Source organism: Lineus longissimus, chromosome 6 (assembly GCF_910592395.1).
Source record: "Lineus longissimus chromosome 6, tnLinLong1.2, whole genome shotgun sequence".
Taxonomy (NCBI): domain Eukaryota; kingdom Metazoa; phylum Nemertea; class Pilidiophora; order Heteronemertea; family Lineidae; genus Lineus; species Lineus longissimus.
The window spans coordinates 2,264,060-2,283,582 of NC_088313.1; the positions used below are offsets into that span (position 1 = coordinate 2,264,060).

Genomic DNA, 19,523 nt, shown 5'->3' on the forward strand with positions numbered 1-19,523 from the left:
AGAATCCAAGATGACATCCATCTTAGCTGTCTAATCCAAGGACATATCATGCAGATCTGCTACAATATGTTGTCTCAGTATTTCTACTGCTTCAGCCAAATCATCAGTATCGTCATCAATCATAAATAACGATTAATGGAGAAGTCGTGGCCAATAATTGCATTCAGGGTTAAGCTTATTGATTATTAATCTGATCATAAGGCCAGGGCTCGCCAACAGGGTGATCAGGCTCATGCCAGGATATTAAACGGGTGTAAAATAAAATTTTATCGCAGAAATGACAGGAATAGATGGCAGATATCATACCATTATGATTGGGCATATTTTAGTCAGGATTGATTGTTTATAGGTCGGCATGAAAGTTGTCATTTTACACAGATACGCCCATCCTCGTGGCCAGAAGTTTACGTTTGTTCAAAAGTGTGAGGTAAACGGGAAGTCGTCACAGAAAATTTTCATTGTCGAACAAATAGTCTTGAACTATCAAGGTTTACAGCCCCTTTGCCACTTGGTGGTATTCACCGCACATGTTCCATGGCCAAGTCCATCACACATATTTCAATTCAGTGTGTACATTAGAGAATAGTACACTCACCAACTGCAGCGCAGCTGCTTTGACATGATAGACACCTCCGCCATTTGCGTGCACTATCAACAAGAATGTACACAGATCCATATGGAAATGAACAGTATCAACATAGAACAATAATGACACAGAACTCATTAGCTGTGGAACAAACTTCCTTCAACTGTTAGGAACTGCAGCTCTCTGTTATCTTTCAAGGGACAACTGAAACATTAGCTTTTTAAAGAGGCCTATCAAGCGCTTTGAGCGGCCAGTTAATGGTTGGATACTCGCTATATAAGACTCGTATTATTATTATTATTATACTGGTGGTGTGCATTAATTAAAGAGCCATCATTGGGAACACGTTTTGAGAATAACACAATTTACTGACTATCCCCCCAGAAAACAATTAGGCGTTTCTTTTCTTCATGTTTGTTTTTAGTTTCGTATTCTTTATTCATTCAATCAAATAATAAACATGCATACAGAAAAATATTGCCAGGGCTTAGGCACGAAGCATTAGCATATAAAAAATAGTCCAAGAGTATTCAATAATGGTACAAAAATACAAGTATATAAAGACAAGTTCCCAGTTCACTTTCCCGTCCCCAACCCATGTGACAATATATCACACACAATACATCGCTCCCTGATACACCCAAGGGTTAATTGCTACTGATGGCCCATAAATACTTCATCGTGGCGGTTCAAGGGGTTAATTTCTGGATCATCCGTTCTTGTACATCGCCAAGATGAAAATGACAGTTCTGAATCCCGCTGGACGAGACAAGAAAAAAAATTACATCCCCCTCCGTCATTTGCCACCTCATGGGCTCAGCAGGCAGGTTGATAAGTAAAACTGATCACGTAGCCTACCCCCCTGGGATATCGGGTCTCAACAGGGATTGGAGTCGGAATATTTTGAGGTTATTGGATGGTATTTATTTCAATTCTCTGTTCTCATGTTGGCAGGTGGTGGAACGCTTCCTTTGATAAACCTCAAGGCTGGATGCTTTAGATACTTTGAATTTCATAACTGACAACAGTGATTTTAAAGCTCTTGAGAAACAGTCCAATGGCACACAAGTGATTCAATATGAATGATTGAAAACTATCTGAATCAATCATTTGCATTCATTTCTGCAAGCAAGGTGATCTATTTTTCATTTGCTCTTACAAGGAGCAGTTAGGTGTGTCCTCAGTAGGAGGCTTACTGGTGCCCCTTTAAAAAAGGAAAGGATTTTGTTCTTCTGACTTGTTACAAGCCCAGTTCTCTAACAGTATTCAAGTCATTGAGCAGTATTGCAAGGCCTAAACAGCTTTGGAAACAAGACACTGACCACTGCAGTGCGATCTCCTTCAACTATTTTTGCTGCATCGAAATTACCATCACTTGTTTCCATATTGTTTAAATAGGTGTGCACTCCGACGTTTACACGTCAATTTGAGTTGTCAATATGGCCGCCACTTGAGGATCGTCAAGAGCGACAGGAACAGTATTTCAAGTGCCAATTAAAATTCTCCGAAACCATTTGCATATCGATCGGGATATTTTTCTACCTGCCTCGGAATATCGAATATGCAAACGTTTCAAACTCGCGGAAGGACCTGTCGCCGGGACAACCAAGCTCGCATATTCAATAATTTCACCTGGTTTGCAATCGACTGCACAAATTAAGCCACGAATTGCATTCTTAAGTGCTCGTAATGTCAAAATTGTGAATTTCAAAATGGGCTGTACCAGCAGATTCTGGATGGCATGAGAGTGAGGGGTTCCCACGCAGGTTCCATCATAGGCCAGCTATAATCGCTGCAATGTTTAACATCCCCTTAAATGTCAGATTATACATTTAGTTGCAGGTATTTTCATTGATTTTGCAAAAAAAGTTAGTTTCACGAAAACAAAGATGGACCAAATATATTTGTTGGTTGGAAAACTGAAAAAAATATCAAAATCTGTCAAAATAAAAACGGTGAAATTTCAAGTTTTTTGAGACATGTTTGCAAATCGCTAAAAAAATACGGCGCATAGTTACCGGTTTGCACCATTTCATCCAGAGGTGAAACGCTGCTCTGTCATAGCAAAAAAAGAATGAAGAAAGTATTGCCCAGACTACGCAGGAGCCAGCAACCACTAACCAGCTACAAAAACCAATTAAAGTTTAACATATACACGATTTTTATTACGCCGAACACGATTTAAGTTTATTGGGTGTTGCCTGGAAATCATTGCCTGCATGTGGTTATCAAACGAATCATGGCTATTGAACATGCAAGATTTTCATCAACCTAGTGATTTGCTTGAAATAATGCCACGGCACATCTAGGCTTTCTGAAAACATTATATATGCATGTAGTATTAGCCTGAGTGCAGTGTATTGTGATTGCCGTTGTCGTCGAGAGTCATTTTCTTGATGAATTATGGTGAAATTTCAAAAATGCCGTTAGTGAAATTTTATTCAGTAAACCTTCTGTTCCCTGTCCAGAATGTACATGGAGTTATCGATCTGTTTTCGATGACTTTTCATGCGTTTAATCCCCGAGAGAAATCGTCCTATGTTTGACGGTATTTCATCATGGATTAGAATTTGTTGCTGTCAATGTAAGATGCTTTTTCCAAGTTTTGGCTAACGACCTCTTCGTACTTTCAAAAGTGCAGTAATATAATCCGTGACATGTACTTTTCAAACTTTATATAGCCCGATCATAAAGTACTCAACTGATATCTTTAGAGACACCTCGTTCCTAGGGTAAGATAAGTGCACAAGCGAGGCAATCTAAACATCAGGGAGTCTCCTTGGGGATGACATTAGCGAACAACTCTGTAAACATAACACCCTCTCTATTAGGGACAATGATTTTGGACCCAAATGGGCTGCTGCCATACAATTTGACCTCTGTAATCAGGACACTTCCCTATTGTGGACAGCACTTGTCAGTCTGAAATGTGTCCTTAATGTATACAGTTTTGAGAATTGAGAAGTCCAATGGAGAGCTCCCAACAAAATTCTTATTTTTTCACCAACCATAACTACAATATCTTATCAATTCCCCACACTACATGATACTAATATCGATGAAATTTGCTTAACGACCAACGACAACACAATACATGCAATTGGAAATTTTCTTAATCAAACGAAAGTCAAGCGTGAAAAAACAGGATAACTATGACACGCTAGCATTATCTCCATTCAATGACCAATATCTACGTTTTTACATAATTCATCGAATTTGAATGTATTCATTGCTGAAGCATGAATAGATACAATTCAGCTAATGATGAGCAAGCTTAGGTACCGTACATCATATGTAACTGCCGTTTTATTACATTAATGACTTGTTTATTGCATAAAAGTGTATGATTCCCTTGGGCTGCAGGATCATATCAACCTTCGATTATTAGGACATAAAACTTGCACAAAGTAGGAATTTGTAGCAAAACATACGCTATATTGCTATTTAATTATACGCCGTACAGAAGTCAATCATTCAGTGAATCCAACGATTATTCTGTTGGGTATTTTTGTTCTGAAAAGTGGGTAATTATACATGTTATATTGAAAATGATGTTATGCCCGAGACAAATTCATCAGCCATGTCAGAGGGCGGAGTTGGCCTGCTTTTGTGAGGTTGGTTTAGACAAGGACTTACATTTGCTGAATTAGCATTAATCATGTTATTAAAACTAAATCAACCAGATTTATAAACAGCATCCATAAGGTCACATGACCCAAATACACCATTTGATCTATTTTCAACCCCTACTGAAGCATATTTCGTTCACACTTGCGTAGTTGGCCACAAACAGCAGAAGTTCATCGCCAATTCATCATGTTTATCCCAGAATGATGGCCAATATAAGAATTTATCATGTACCCTAAGTGAACTGATGAAGCAGACAACACCATGAAAACTCCCAAAAGCAGGAGAATTACTGTAGTCAAGACTGCTCAGAAATAACAGTGCATGTAGTTTCGTAAGCCAGATGCTGTCACCACCAGCAATACCTTTCCCACAAAGAAACAGGTCAAAGTGCTATCTAGGGTCCTTATGTCCGAAACCCCATCTGTCTAAGGATGGTTCTATACGACTGAGCTATTTTCCAGTAGCCTTAGTAGGAGTAACAAGATCAAATTTTAATGATCGTGACCTTGTAAGACGATCAACTGCCCAAGGCTAGATGAATCAGGGAAAGTAAGGCACAGGCGTATGAAGACACAGAATAGATCAATGAATCAATAGATCGATTGACCAATGAATCAATTAAAACGTCACCCCAATTGACAACACTCATCAAAGAGTATTCATTTGTGAGTGTTGTCAGTTGCGTGGCATTTTTAATCGATTGATTTGGTGATCGATTGGTCGATTGATTGATTCAGGATCTTCATGCGCCTGTGAGTAGGGCCCTGTATCCATACCCTTATTATGGCAGTCCAAACAGATGTGGCATTCTCATACATGATTATGTGGGCCCTTACAATTACCTCTTAAACATTAGGAGACCGCTAGGGACCTAATGCGAGCTGAGTAAATATGATCTGGACAGGATTAGTCAGTGTAAGTATCTGATGGATGGAAGCTGGGGACGACACATATCTTGCTACAGGTCTTCTTGTGAGGCCACACTCCTACCAAGTATCAAAGACAATGATGACACCAAAGCCAATGTTCTCTGTAAAAGCCACAACAGATATTTTTAACGAGTTTGGTATAGCTGAAGTTACAGTTGATCTCCATGTGACCCCATTATATTGGAAAACATGATAGTGCCACAATGATATTTGGTTTTCTCAAAAGAGTGGAAATGGATAGTTACATTTTGTAAAATGGATATCCATGTTTTTTTAATACTTATGTTTTGTGTTCGATATATAGTTTTGCACTTGTGTCCGTGATCAAGGCATTTAACCTCTTGATTCAGGCTAAATGTGTTCCAAACCAAACCAAACTGAAATCCACTATGTCTAAAGAAACCAACAAAACTTTGGCCAATCTGATAACATTTTCCTAAACTACCCACTCTCTACCAATTCCATGCTCAACAAGCCAGAAAAATTGTGGCCAATTTTGCAAATGATGATAGCCATTACATTGTTGGTCCAACAAACCATCTATTAATTCACTTGATGCCCAGTATTTAGGGAAAATTGGCCAATTTGTAGCCAGCAATTGCCCGAATGGTCTGATTTTGTTATTAGTATTGTTGACAATTATTTCCTTTGTTACAACCAATTAAGATGTCGTTGTCAGTGTCAACACAGCTGACCTCATCTTTGGGAAATTCTAAACACTTATAAAAATATTTGTCTTGTCCTCGGGCATTGCCCTTTAATTTTTCATTGGGTAACATTTGGTTTATTTGCTTGATGGGCAGAGAAGCTGAAAGAGATTATACAACACAACTAATACAGCATACATGCTGCTTGCTAGAACAGTACTTCAGTACATTTAAATGGAGTTAGCAGTAGAACGGTCGAAGTGTGTGTTGGCCTCATCATCTCCCTCAGATAATAGATTTGATCTAAAAAATGTTTGCTTTTGTTTCTACACGTATTCATTCAAATTACATTTTTTCAGCATTGTCAAAGTAAGTGTGAAAGATATGGATGTTTTCAATTCGACTTGGATGCATAACTTGAAGTGAGCCGTGGCAGCTGTTCTCACACTGGGCTTACTCAGCCGACCTTATCCGCTATAACAAAGTGACGTCCCCCCAGGCTATAAATAGTGTGACTGAACTGCATCACATGCAGGTTCACTCTCACTTTAGTGTCCTCGATTATCCCGATGTAATTTGGATGAGCCGATGACTCAGCGATATGTGGTCAGTAGATGACAAATTGTATTATGTCCTGATACAATAGACTCAGCATCATTGCATTTAGGTCCGGCTCACTTGATTTGGTAGAAAATATTATTACGAAATGCACCATCTTACACATAGGATCACAATCAAGTTGGCATGAGGTGGATTTGATGACATTACTTAGATCTATTCCAACCAAGGTTGGTGTAAACTAGCAATGCATTACATGCACAAAACAGTACATTTTAAACATCGTACTTATAACAAGCTTAGGTTGAACTCACTTTATAACATTACTACGATTCATCTCAACCGAGGTTATGAATACTGCCAATACATTACATGTAGACAATCTACAAGTAGCACACAGCCAGCTCAGGGTGAGCTCATCTTGTAACTAACTTGCTGCAGGTTGGAGCAATTGGCTAATATTTGTCATTAGTTTTATCTTTTTATCCGTTTGACAACTTGATTCAATTTAGCATTGTTTAGGGTGAGTGACACATGGTTTATGTAACGTTAGAGCAATGCAGATCGATGCGCCTAAAATATCTTCGGGAGAAAAAATCACAAAGGCCGAAACAAGACTAGAATTTGCAAAGCGTTGAGATCACTGAAAATCTACACAACTTGCACAAGTACATGAACAACCCAAGGGGAGGGGGGGTTACAACCAACCAGGCATCATTATTATATGGCAATGTATGATAAAATGTGGAGAATGTAAAGAAACACTTCATTTTATCGCAATATCATCGCGTTTCGTATTGTTCTCATTGCTTTAGGCGACATCTCCATGGGTGTGATTTGGTATCAATACCCAGAGGCAAGTATGGCAACTTCCAAAAAAAATTCCAACCATTATATAAGACTTTTGTACACATTTACACAATGCATAACGAGAGATACCGGTTTGTTGTGAGATGTGTGTAGAACTTTTTGATGCTGATATGAGTACAATGGCTTCTAACATCAAGTGCATAATAATTTTATATGAAATGCAATTTCATTGTAATTTTTACAGATAGGGAAATGCATCCAGGTGCTTAGCGCTTTCTATGCATTCTAGTCTTACTTCATTCTTCTGCAATACAAGCTTTGAATGTACAGAGTTTTCAAAGTCTCTGGGGTCGAGAAGGGGAAATGGAAACTGTTGAAAAAGCTCCAAAAACCGGACGTAGCTTTTACGCTGATCTAGCTATTGAATTGAATGGTATATAGCAATTCAGAATTGACCATGGTAAAAACTGAATTTTAGCAACTAACATCACCAGTTATAGCTTTTTTCAACCCTGAACAAATATTTGAAACTGACAATGTTATCCACCAGGCCACTGAGGTATTAAAATGATGCACCAAAATCGCAAATGCTTGCGAAGAATTTGGTTAGTATTGAGCATAGAATGATGCATGTCAATTCTGGTTCGAGCATGGTCTCCAAGTGATAATTTTTACCATGTACACAGAAATCTTTTCAGCTGACAACAAATATTTGAAGGTAACATGTATGCGCCACGACACTGAGGACACCACACAACCCAAGAGAAAATGTGTGTATTTCATCGCACAGTAAATAGTGTTAACTTCTCTTCGACATTTGTAAAGTGTGAGGAACGTGGAGACGCATGGACCGTGGCTGCATCGGCTGCAACTATGCAAACATCGCAGACGTCGATACCCAATACTGAACCGATCCATTTCGATACGTGCTAGCAATGGCGAGGAATATTGCTCGCATGTGTGTGTACTTTTCTTTTGAAAAAAGGTGAACGGACTCCAAACCTCTGGAGGACATACTTCAGGTTCTCGCTCATGAGAAATAAGACGCCGGGCTTGCGTGTGTCGGGAATACAATGGAAAAAGAGGGAAAGTGGTGTGTTCATACTGCATTGATAAAGAATATATCTATTGAATTATTTTCTGTTTGGAACTAAGTGTGAAGTGTACATCCCAACATAGATTAACCCCTTGAAATGTCGGGCCCCTTTGAAACCTTTAACTCAGATTCATGTATTCTTGCAAAGAGAGGAAAAATATAACTGCTATACAAATTGAAAAATGTATCTCACATTGTGTACATACAGCCTAGCAGTAACAATGTGGACCTTTGAAACCCAAAACCTAGCTACATGTATTCTTGCAAAGAACCGGGACATGATACCATACATATTGCAAACTTCATGTCACCAAGTGTACATACAGCCTCACATATGCTACAACATGGGGCCTTTGAAATTCAAAACTTAGATATTTATTTCCAAAAAGTGGAAAGTATAGACGTGTACACACTTAATGCATTTACACTGCATACCATTACGTAAAGTCATACAATGCGTAGGCTACAGCCTTAACCTGTCTCGATGCTGGGCCTTTGAAACCGGAACGGCACAAAGACATTCATGCTCATCGCAGTATCAAGTGTCATAATCGTCTCAAATGGATTAGCTATTTCTGTGCAAGTATACGGACAACAGTGGGGGGAAGCTACGTTTCACAATCAATGGAGCTAACCTGGATATTTTTGCTGAGAATTCTGCTAATTTTATTGTCATCATAAATAAATTTTACTATTTTTTAGACTGATTTATTCTTGTCTTTATGGTTATTTCTATATAAATACAAAATAGCTGAGGAGTGCAATAATGACAAGACTAAAATAGAAAATTCACACATTTTTCAAGGGAAATGTCAGTGTGACATGTGTTGGAGTATATCATGACAACTTTAGAATTTTCGTCATCACATTTATACACAAACCATGAAAAAAATGTATTTTCAGGCTAAGATAGGGCATGACCAACACCTACTAGAAGGTGGTAACAGAAGAACATTTCAGCGCAGCAGAAGAGGCCAAATATAAAAAAAAATTAGCACAGGTAATAAAACCATATACAAATGTACCTCTACCATAAATAAGTTCAAATAGCAAACAAAGATAAAACCTTCCAGTTGACGCTATTTGTCAAGATACTTTCACAAAAGAACAACTGTGTAGCATAGCATAGGCCTATGTCAATAGTCAATAGTATATGTCAGCGCTACCATGTCAGTTGCATGATAACTTGTCGATTTCTCTGTGAATTTCACTGTAGATTTTCATAAAACGATCATGGCTATTAACCTGTGGTGAAAGGAACAGTACCCTTTAGTGCCAAGCATGGACTATGTCAACACGCCAACCTAGGGGGTGGATTAGCTTGCCTCGATCAACAACAATAGTAGACAAGGTACCAAATTGCCTGAAGACACTCGTGTTATACAGTTATGACATTTATCATAGCTATGCTGGCTCCAGGTTCAAGGTATAGACAATTGATCGGGGAGGGGAGGGGGAATGAAACATTGCTGAAGGAGCATTCTGTTTTAAAGAGATATGGAGTATATAAAATATAGGAGAGAAAACAACACGGTATTGACAACAAATATCATGAATGCTGAGATACATTTACTTTGTAAATAGAGCAAAGTTGTGATCCAGTTGACAAAAATAAATTGCAACAATTACAATTTTTCGAGTTCATACATTTTGGATAATTCAGTGGAAGAGGCAATGATCCTTGAACATGTTAAAAGGAATAAGGTAAAACTTCCTTGTAGTTGTTAATGTTGGTCAGCGAGAGTAGAATAGAACCAATTTCTACTTTGCCATGGTGCAGCAAGCTTTTAATCATGCAACTCCCAATGTGGTTAAGAGAAATGTTAACACAAAAAAGGTCACCAAAAAAGAAATCAAGATTGCAATAAACAACCAAAGTAAGTAGTGCACAGAGAAGCTATTTGAAATGTGTACGTGTGATGTTTGACACAAGATTAGAGTTAAGAGTAAAAAATTTAAAGAGGGGGTTCATCTCATCCTGCATAATCATCAAAACCATATCGCAAAAGCTGAGGAGTCATTATTTGCCAAAGAGGTTATCAGATTTCTGAACAAAATTTCAGAGACACCCAAATGATGTCCACTACCTACAACACCTCAGTTACAGTTAGATAATTAGACAGCGAGAAGTATCGCTACACACATGTGATTACATCTACCCCATCCCCATTCCAACACAATCAGCAAATATGACATTGCGCCGTAATTAATCAAATTGCCCAAAACAAACGCAAAAGGAGATCTGCCTGCAGATAAAATAACCCACAATAGAATTATATAAATACTGGCACCAGCATACAAACCCACCCAGTTTCATTAAACACAGTCATCTAGTTCAATAACCTCGATAGAAACAGACAAATCCCTCGAACAAAACCATCACTTACCCCGAGGGCCGACGTGTCGTTTGAAATCAATTTAGATCCTTCCAAAACTGACGCGTATAACGGTAACCCGACTTGCGGGAGAACATATTTTGGCTGGTCCTGGACAAAATGCAACATTTTTAGAGTTCGAGTTCTCAATCCAAGCGAAATCCGTCAATAACTGCAATCTACTATATATGCACTATCCCTGTATTGTCAATAGCGCTACAGCTTCTCTACGTGCTCTCTCGTTGCTATCCAATACTGTTCTGAGCGCGTGCACACTCGGGGTATTCTCTATAAAAATTAATGAATGCGCTTGACTATTATTTATTATACGTTGGCAGCTGTCCTCTGCGCACACTATGGGCCTTTGTTAATATGTTCACAGGTGTCAGTGATGCAGGTACACTACGGTCTGACTCGAGATACGATATATCTCGCAAATAGCACGAAAAACTTGCCGAACAAATTTTCACTTTCTTGGCACACAATGTAACATTGAATAGCAATTGACTAGAAAAACTCTAATAAAAGCGTCAAATAGCCCTAAACGCACAAATAGCTTTTTCGAGTCAAGTTAGGGTGAGGTGGATCCAACCAAACAATCCAATCCAAACAATAGCGGGTCCTCCCAGTGCTTCAAATTTACATTTGCTGGGATTCGATTTCACAGGACTTTTACTTGTCATGGATAGGCACAATATTGCAGCCAGCCTAACAACTCAATACAAAATGTACTGCCGTCTGCTTTGAATATTGGTGAAACAAGGCACAAAATATCTGAACGAAAACACTGGGACCTCCCCAAACATGAAAGGTTCGTCCCAGTTTGTTTGCTTCTTGGGGCGTTGGGCAAACAATGGGAACAACTCGTGCTGAATATGCGGCATGCTTCCCCGCTCGTGTATGTCTGCAGGGCACTATAAAAAGGGTAATATCACTTTCATATGACTATGTCAATGATATTAGAGTGGGTATGACACGACAGTGGATGGAAAGTGCGGGATGTTTTTATGATACATGGGAGGGGTTTCCAAGACTGACAGAAAAGAGGAAATAAAATACAAATATGGGATGGGAAGGGTTTTTTTTGTTTATTATGCGATCAGTTCTGATATTATTTGAAGAAATATTTGTCACAAAAAGATTTTTTCTCTCCTTGCTGTTGGTACATTGGCCCGAGAGCAAAGGATGTAGCCTGACATTAAGGGATGTGGCCCGACATTGAGGGATGTGGGCCGACATTGAGGGATGTACGTGGCCCATCATCAAGGGATGTGAACTGTCTCGAGTTCAATGAATTTCTTTGGTAACAGCTTATTCTCAGTGATTCTTATTTGTACAGACAAATTTCCTTGGACTTATTATTTGGTTTCCGATTTCATAATGAGATTGGACCTGAAATTGCTTTTTCTTCTTCTGAGCGCAATTGGCTCAACTTTTACAGTGTCAGTTTTAGGATGTGGCAATGTGACTAAGGTAACTCTACTTCTGTTCCTCATAGTAAGTATTCTTGGAAAGATGTGGGCTCTGGCCAGGATTTCCCCTCGGCTACATGGTGATCGAGGGACAGTCTCCAGGATATGTTCTGGCATTTAGTCTGAGATACCACAATGGGCAAAAAATTGCTGATTTAAAATGTTTCAGAATAGCCAATAGTCTGGAGGTTACAATGCTTACTTGTCTAGTTTAGACAATTTAAGCGCATGTTTAGGTTCCTGAACCATCATTCCCACTTCCAACAGCAACCATTCAGGAAACGGAATATTGAAAGAACATCCAATTCACTTCTCGCTCTGTCGATACAATATTCAGCTGGTGGACACAATTCGCCAAACTCAGTATGGATCCAAGCCGTGGAGACCTTCATTGTTCGCGGCAAACTGGCTGCAACACTCGTGAAGATGTCCACGTTAAATATTTATTATTACAGCTCTGCGATATATAGCACCCTGAATAATAAATAAGGTCGCAATCTGTCAGAAGGGTATAAATAAGAGATAGCGAGTTTACTCCCAATGCTTCATTTATAAGTTAAAACTAGGGTACCCATGTCGATCGTAGAGATATTGAGTGGTCCAGAAAAACATCATTTCCATCTCGCACGAAAAAAATCAATTTGTGTATCTATATATTGTTGTTGACGTCAGTCACCATACGGCTAGGGATGTCTGTAGTTGTGGACTGTTTTTTTATTGGTAGACCTTTCCACATGTTAACGCTGATATTTCAAATATGCTGCCCAAGGTTGCGACCAAGTTGTGATGCATCCAATGAGGATGAGAAGTATCAATTTGGAAGAACAGAGCTTCATTTGACTTGGACAGTGCCTGTGCAACTGATTGGGTTTTGTACATATCTGAAAGCCACACAACGGAAAGTGATTGGAGCGGGGTGGGAGACCAAATTGACCTGCGCTGTATTTGACTCAGGTCAGTGACACTGAGGTATGGGAGGACTACAATATGGGACCCAATATAAGTGTTTAGGGTGTTGGACTCCAGTCCAGTTGCACTTTGATAGAGGTGTATTGTTTTAAAAGCAATCTGTGGGCATACAGTGCATCATAAGTTCATTCCTGACAGCACCTAGCTAGATTATTGTTGCATCAACAATCTTTTTTCCACAATCAACTCCTTCTCGTGACAATATCACTGCTTTTCCCCAAATGGGTTAACGTACCAATGGTTTACACCTGCAACAATTGCAAAGTCATCGCCAAGTGCACGACCACAATAGAAGTGTTTCGCCTCCCCCTAATAGGATACTACAGCATCAATTGCAAGGTTATCACATGAATGCCGCAGCTATGATAGCGCGATTCACTTGGGTAGCCACATTGATGAACGCACAATGCCCGGATTAGGTGCATCCACGCGACAAGACGGCATATTGTCCTTTCACCTTATGATCACGATCTGTGCGCTAAGTGTCATCGATTCTGCTGGGGAGACACGATATGGAGGATGTCGTCACTAAACAGTCATCCTGGCAGCATCCTCAACATTTATCCCGTGTTTCCGCCATTTGCTGGGTGATTCAAGGCTTGAAGCAACGGGGGATGCATCAGTAGGTAATGACTATAAGAAGTGGGTAGTCGAAGTCTGGCAATTAACTTAAAATATTTAGACAACAAATGGAATTAGAAAGACTTTTTAACTGCGGGTTTGAATCATAGCTTTTTTTTGCATTGTTTGGTAAGTCAAACAGTGCAATTCTTCTATTACATGTTAAAGTGTAGTAATGTTCTTCACTGAAGTATATTTAGCACAGCACCCTGCAGGCCAAGTGAATCCCATTTTTTTTGCAAACTGCACTTTTTTGGCAGTTTTTAGGTCAAACCAATTCCTTTTTTTGAAGACTGTGAACAAGTCATGTTGTCATGCATAAGATCAGCATGCTACAAATCAGCTTTTGTGTCGAGAGCAACAGTAATTGAAACAGCAGCTGAACTTTCGAATTGCAAAATAGTTTGGGACTGCATCATGGTCCTAAATGTTACAAATGAGCATTGATATTCCAAATGACACAGCATTATAAGAATCACAATGGCAAGTCAACCACGTATTATGCTGGAATTCTGTTATACTAACAGTATGTCACAATGTGCCTACAGATGCCACATGTCATAATTTCAATAGAATTTTCACGAAGATATATCTGTAGATCCAGATGTTACAAATATTTCCAGTGCACAGAAGAACACGTAATCGCTTACATTATTGTCCATAAACAACATCTGCTTCAGGGGACAAAATGCCTCTAAACGGCGTCAAGAAAGCAAGTCGATAATTCAATTAAAATTCACAGCACTGTAATATATCACAAGTGTTTTTAAAGGGGGGAAATTGTATGTCCAACCTGTTCAAGTTCAAATTAATTGCATCTAATCGGTATCCCATTATCCTTCACTCTCTACTACCGTTACAAAGACCCACATATGGCGACTGTGAATGTTTGCAGGAACATAAGGCTAGTGGCTTCTTCAACGTTTCCTATAATGACTCGTCTGTGTTTTACATTACATTCCAACTTGTTGTTTACATTGGGAATAAAGCACTCAGAAATGAAAGATTATCCTCAAATTTGTCTTCTAATTGGTTGCCTCCGAGTAAGATTTCGGGAATTGATACGAACCAGCTACATTCACTATTTAGACACTGAACTAGTACTTTGTTAGTATGGCAAGTTCTTCAGAGCACAAGACATTAGGTGTTCTGAGCTTTTTGAACTCTCTGCCATAACCATACAGCCAATGAAGCCCAAAACTGGTGCAGTTATACGACAAGGTCACTGTACACCTCTCAGCAGAAAGTTCGATTGATGATCAATGTCAACGTTTTGGACGTCTCAACATCAACATAGGTTTTGGTCACTCTGAATACTTTACATCTAAACACCAACATAGTTTTAGTCACTTCCAATACTTTTAACATCTAAACATCAACATATCTAAAATATGTCTAACACCAGACACTAGCCTCACCTGAAGTGGTACATGCTGGTAACATAACATGTGGTTCCACAAAGGTACAAAGGCACCCCTCAACTTTGTCATTTCGCCACCCTCATGTTTGCCACATAGCCTCTTCAACGGTAAACGTTTTCATCTATTGAAAGTTCAATGCAACGCCAAGTGCTATTGTCAAGGAGGCAGAGCACACCGGATGTTACAAGCACTGGTCAGGAATGTACGAAACAGACACTAGACGGACTGCCTGTGTCTCTGTAATTGATGCCAAGTGTGGGAATTGCGGCCATAAAATTCGTATTGGTAGTTCCCGTGCTTCGCATTGTCGATATTATGTGGTAATTGTTTTGCGTCAGCTTGTGGCACAGGTTGTCCATTGCACAAAAGCAAATAATGGTCGCCATAACTTTTTCATATTGTCATTTTTAAGTATTTGTGGTTTAAATGAACATGTCACGAACTGCCTTTTATGGAAAATAACGTTACAATGAAAGGAACTTCATGTTTTTTAAAAATGACATTTGTATCTTTGACAGTATATTTTTGAGCCAAATTTCTCAGAATTGCAGGTTTTTGGACTTAATGTTTACTTTGGGTGCATGAATCTGATGTCAGTGTCAACACACACAGTGTTTCAAGACCACATACATGAATGATTTTTCTTACAGGAACCCACGATTGAAGTCAACTTCCATACCTGAGACTTGACAAAACAAGTAACATTGTCCTCGATATATCACTTCTGGCGGGCTGATCACCTGGGATCAGACCAAACTTTAACAGCACTTGCCATCACATTCCTCCGTACCCAAATCAGATTGACCATTCCCAAGCAACATCGATAATAGAAATTCAACCAAAAGCCATATTATTGGAACTTGTTAATTCTATTACTCTCCTCAGACGCAATATATCAATCGGCGGGACACCGCAAGATTCCCAAACCGTTCTAGCGGAGTGAATGACCCTCTGGGCTGGCCGCGGGCCAGGGGAGAGGATAACCCTCTTACAGCAGGGACAGACAGGTTCGAGTATTTATTGCTGAAATCATCAAACAGATTGATAACATAAACATGTTCAAGGGACATGGCAGTCAGACAGGAATGTCACTAATGTTTACAAATTGCTTCATTTCTTGATGGAATCCTTCTCGGAGGCCAAAGTACATGTATAGCCCATCTTGACCACTAAGGTTTTTACATCTTATCAAGGTTTATCCCGGCTAAGTTTAACACATGTTTAAAGAGAGTACAAGATAACGATAAAAGCTGCCAGTGTTACAAATAGAAACCATGTACAGAACCAATAATGTTTTATTTCCTCTTTCTAAGTCTTTAACTTAAGTTCCGTCTCATTCTATGAGCATCAATCTGCAAGAAAATGTTCTGGAAAATTTCCAAACTCAAATGTTGAATCAAATGGAAAACATGTTCCAAACCGTCATAACAGCGTGCACTTTAAAGCATTCCATCCTTGGAGACTTCCATGTGCTATGCAGATGTATTCAAAACCATGCTATGTAACATGTACATTGCCGACACCCCTTGGGCGAATTTACCGCAAATGTAGTTCAATTTAGCACCAAATTGGTTTAAATTTCTACTTCCTCCACTAATCCCTCAATTCACTTTAAAATGTGTGTTCTAAATTTCATTAAAACTCCTTTGCTCTAGGTTACGCTGAAGCAGACAGAGTGTTCTCGGAACGTTTGATTTCTATTCACAGCGGAACAACAAGGTGATGCTACGGTTGGTAACTTAATTCCGGATTGAATTTCTGCTCTAAATTCCACTCAAAAGGATGTGAATTTGAGTGCAGTTGACATGTGTAGCTAAGGTGACGTCATTTGAGCATCTTGAGATAGCGTCAATGGAAAGGGCATCAGTAGACAACCTTGGTTATTGGAATCATTTCAAAAATTTCTCATATTTCTGTGGGCAAGTGATTAACATACCATAATATACAGATTTGTATGAGGCGCATGTTCACTGTGTAAACGTGTTCAAAGCACCAAACGTTCTTATCTGCCTCATGACTGGGAAGTCGAAGATATGAGACCAGCTAGTAGCTTGTTTCAGTGTGGCCAGTAGTTAGCCAAACTTATGTTCAATTACATTTTTTTAAAGGAAAATTTGCAGATTGCTTAAAATTTGTTGAGGCGGGGTGTGGAGGGGGAACACATCAGCCAATCAGATGGAGACTTCTGCATCGACCTTCCATATTGTAAGATTGGTATCGTCCAATAATCAAGGAAAGGGCCGGTAATATCCCGCCCGATACCACCATATATAGATTGGCCACTGCTTACCACCGATTGTTCATGTCATCCCTAAAGACCCTAGGATACACTTCCCAATTGTTCGCCTAATAAAACATTCATAACATACGGTGTGGTCCATTTGGTGGGGTTATAGAAAAATATTTATGAGAATGACCAGCCGACTTGGTTGCCCCGAATCCAAACCAAGGTCTTGCTATGAAGACGATAACTTATTGTGCTGACGATTCAGTAGAATTGGTACAATAACTCGATCAAGGTGTTCTTGTAGTTTTAGCCCTTTATTCAGTATATTTCAATAAACAGTTGGCAACAATGGTTATGGTCTAGATTTCACCAAGGGCAACAGCCAAACCACTGTTCGTCGATAAGCGGTCCTTCTTTAGGTGGTGGCCACTTCACATGGTTTACCTTGAATATAAAACTATTTTTTACGTAAGACATTAACTGAACTACTTTGTACACATGAACAGTTCACATACACATCTAGTCATATCTTCTACTTTCTCAAAATTTTCTTGAAATAAACTTTTCATTTCACCTTACTTTCATGTGTTTTTGACAACATAAACTGTCTGTTTTATAATAGCCGCCGTCTTTTCTAAGATTTTGATTGAAATTTGTTCGAGATATAATTCAAGGTCAACACATCAGACCTAGCTGTGATCAATCGCCGTTGATTGAAAGTACTTGCATTCTCTTATCCATTAAGACTGTGATTACGCCGCCAAAAAAAGTCAATTCTACAAGTTGAAGAGTTGCCGTCGTCACCTGATCAGAGAGTCGCAGAAAAATTCAATATCTGTGAACACCTGCTTGTCTTCTGTTAAAGGGATACGCCGTTCATAATTACTGGTGGTCCAGGAAAATAGAGATGCAGCAATACACATTGCCGTAGTGCATTTATCATGCCTATGAATTTGCTGAAACTTGGTATTTATTGTATCTGTGTATCTGTCCTCACAACAGCAGTGCTGATATTTACACTTAGTAAGTATTCACGCAATTGGAAATTTTCAAATTCAATTACAAATTTAATTTTTTTTACGAACAGAGTAGGCCTCTAAGTCACCTCTTTCTGATGTCATACAAGGATAGAATGAGTCCCTGTGTCTTGATTGGAAGGAGAACATTGTGCGTTTCTTTCGACCAATTTTCTAGCTAGCTTTTATATTGCCTCTCAATGTCAACATTTACAGCAGGTCTTGAAATACGCTTCCATCGCACCCTGTGGCAAAAGTGTAGACATTACGCTCTGTGCAACTTGTCATCCATGAGTTCAAGTGGAATGGACACCACACTCACGGAGCCTTAAAGCATGTCAATTCCTCCAATATTTATTTTCACTTAACATTGATTTTTAAGATCCTGTCATTTTTCAACTCTGGCATGGCGCGCGCCAAATCTGTTCTGTTCCCAGTGTTTGAATTCATGATTTTAGAAAATGCAATATGAATCAAGGGAAGTTAACACGCATGATGACCTCGCCAGATGCCATCCGAGGAAACAGGAATTCCTCAACAGTCCTTATTTACAGAGACCGTCTGAGAGAGGATCAAGTTGACATGAGGCCACCTTTTCGATCCTCATTTGCAGGATTCCCTTGCGGGATCATGTTTATTGAAAAACTTAAGAAAGGCTGCCACTTCAGAGAACAATGATCACAGAATCGGCAGACTGACAAGTCTAAACCAATGGTATCACGACTCCAGCACAGACATTTATGTCTGACCTACATAGGAAGGACTGAGAAGTTGAAAAGTGCCCAATATAAATGTGGCACTCATCATCATTATTATCATCATGAATTATAGATGCTCCCCATGAATTACCTCAATGAATGCTCCCTATCAAAAGAAACAGAGGAGTGTAAAATGTCACAAACCACCAATCAACAACAGCATCAATTTGACGCCATGAACATTGATTAAGTTACAAAACACGGAAAAATTTCAACGCTCAATATTCCGAGGAGTCTTACGTTAACTTTCGATCAGCACATCTGATCAAGGAGAAAAAATGCTGTTCCATCAAATTAATTGAATTGAGGTTGAAAACAATTAAGAAGATTGAATATAACGCGCAAGCCAGATGGCACCGTCCTCTTGTGACTATCGCAACGTGTGAGCAAGAATTACAATTTTTACGT

At 39.2% G+C, this 19,523-nt stretch overlaps 1 protein-coding gene across 24 annotated transcripts in view; it reads right to left on the reverse strand.

Annotated features, from left to right (window-relative positions):
* The window catches only part of LOC135489758 (nucleolysin TIAR-like), a 278,040-nt gene that overhangs the window by 85,682 nt on the left and 172,835 nt on the right, over nt 1-19,523 (reverse strand). For 2 of the 24 annotated variants that reach the window (XM_064775264.1, XM_064775260.1), the window contains exon 1: nt 10,644-10,871. The exons of the other annotated variants lie outside the window; for them this stretch is intronic. In XM_064775264.1, coding sequence (XP_064631334.1) covers nt 10,644-10,760 — 117 coding nt within the window. In that variant the 5' untranslated portion in view covers nt 10,761-10,871. Of the gene's footprint in view, nt 1-10,643; nt 10,872-19,523 lie in introns of those variants that run through there. 24 annotated transcript variants of the gene reach the window in all.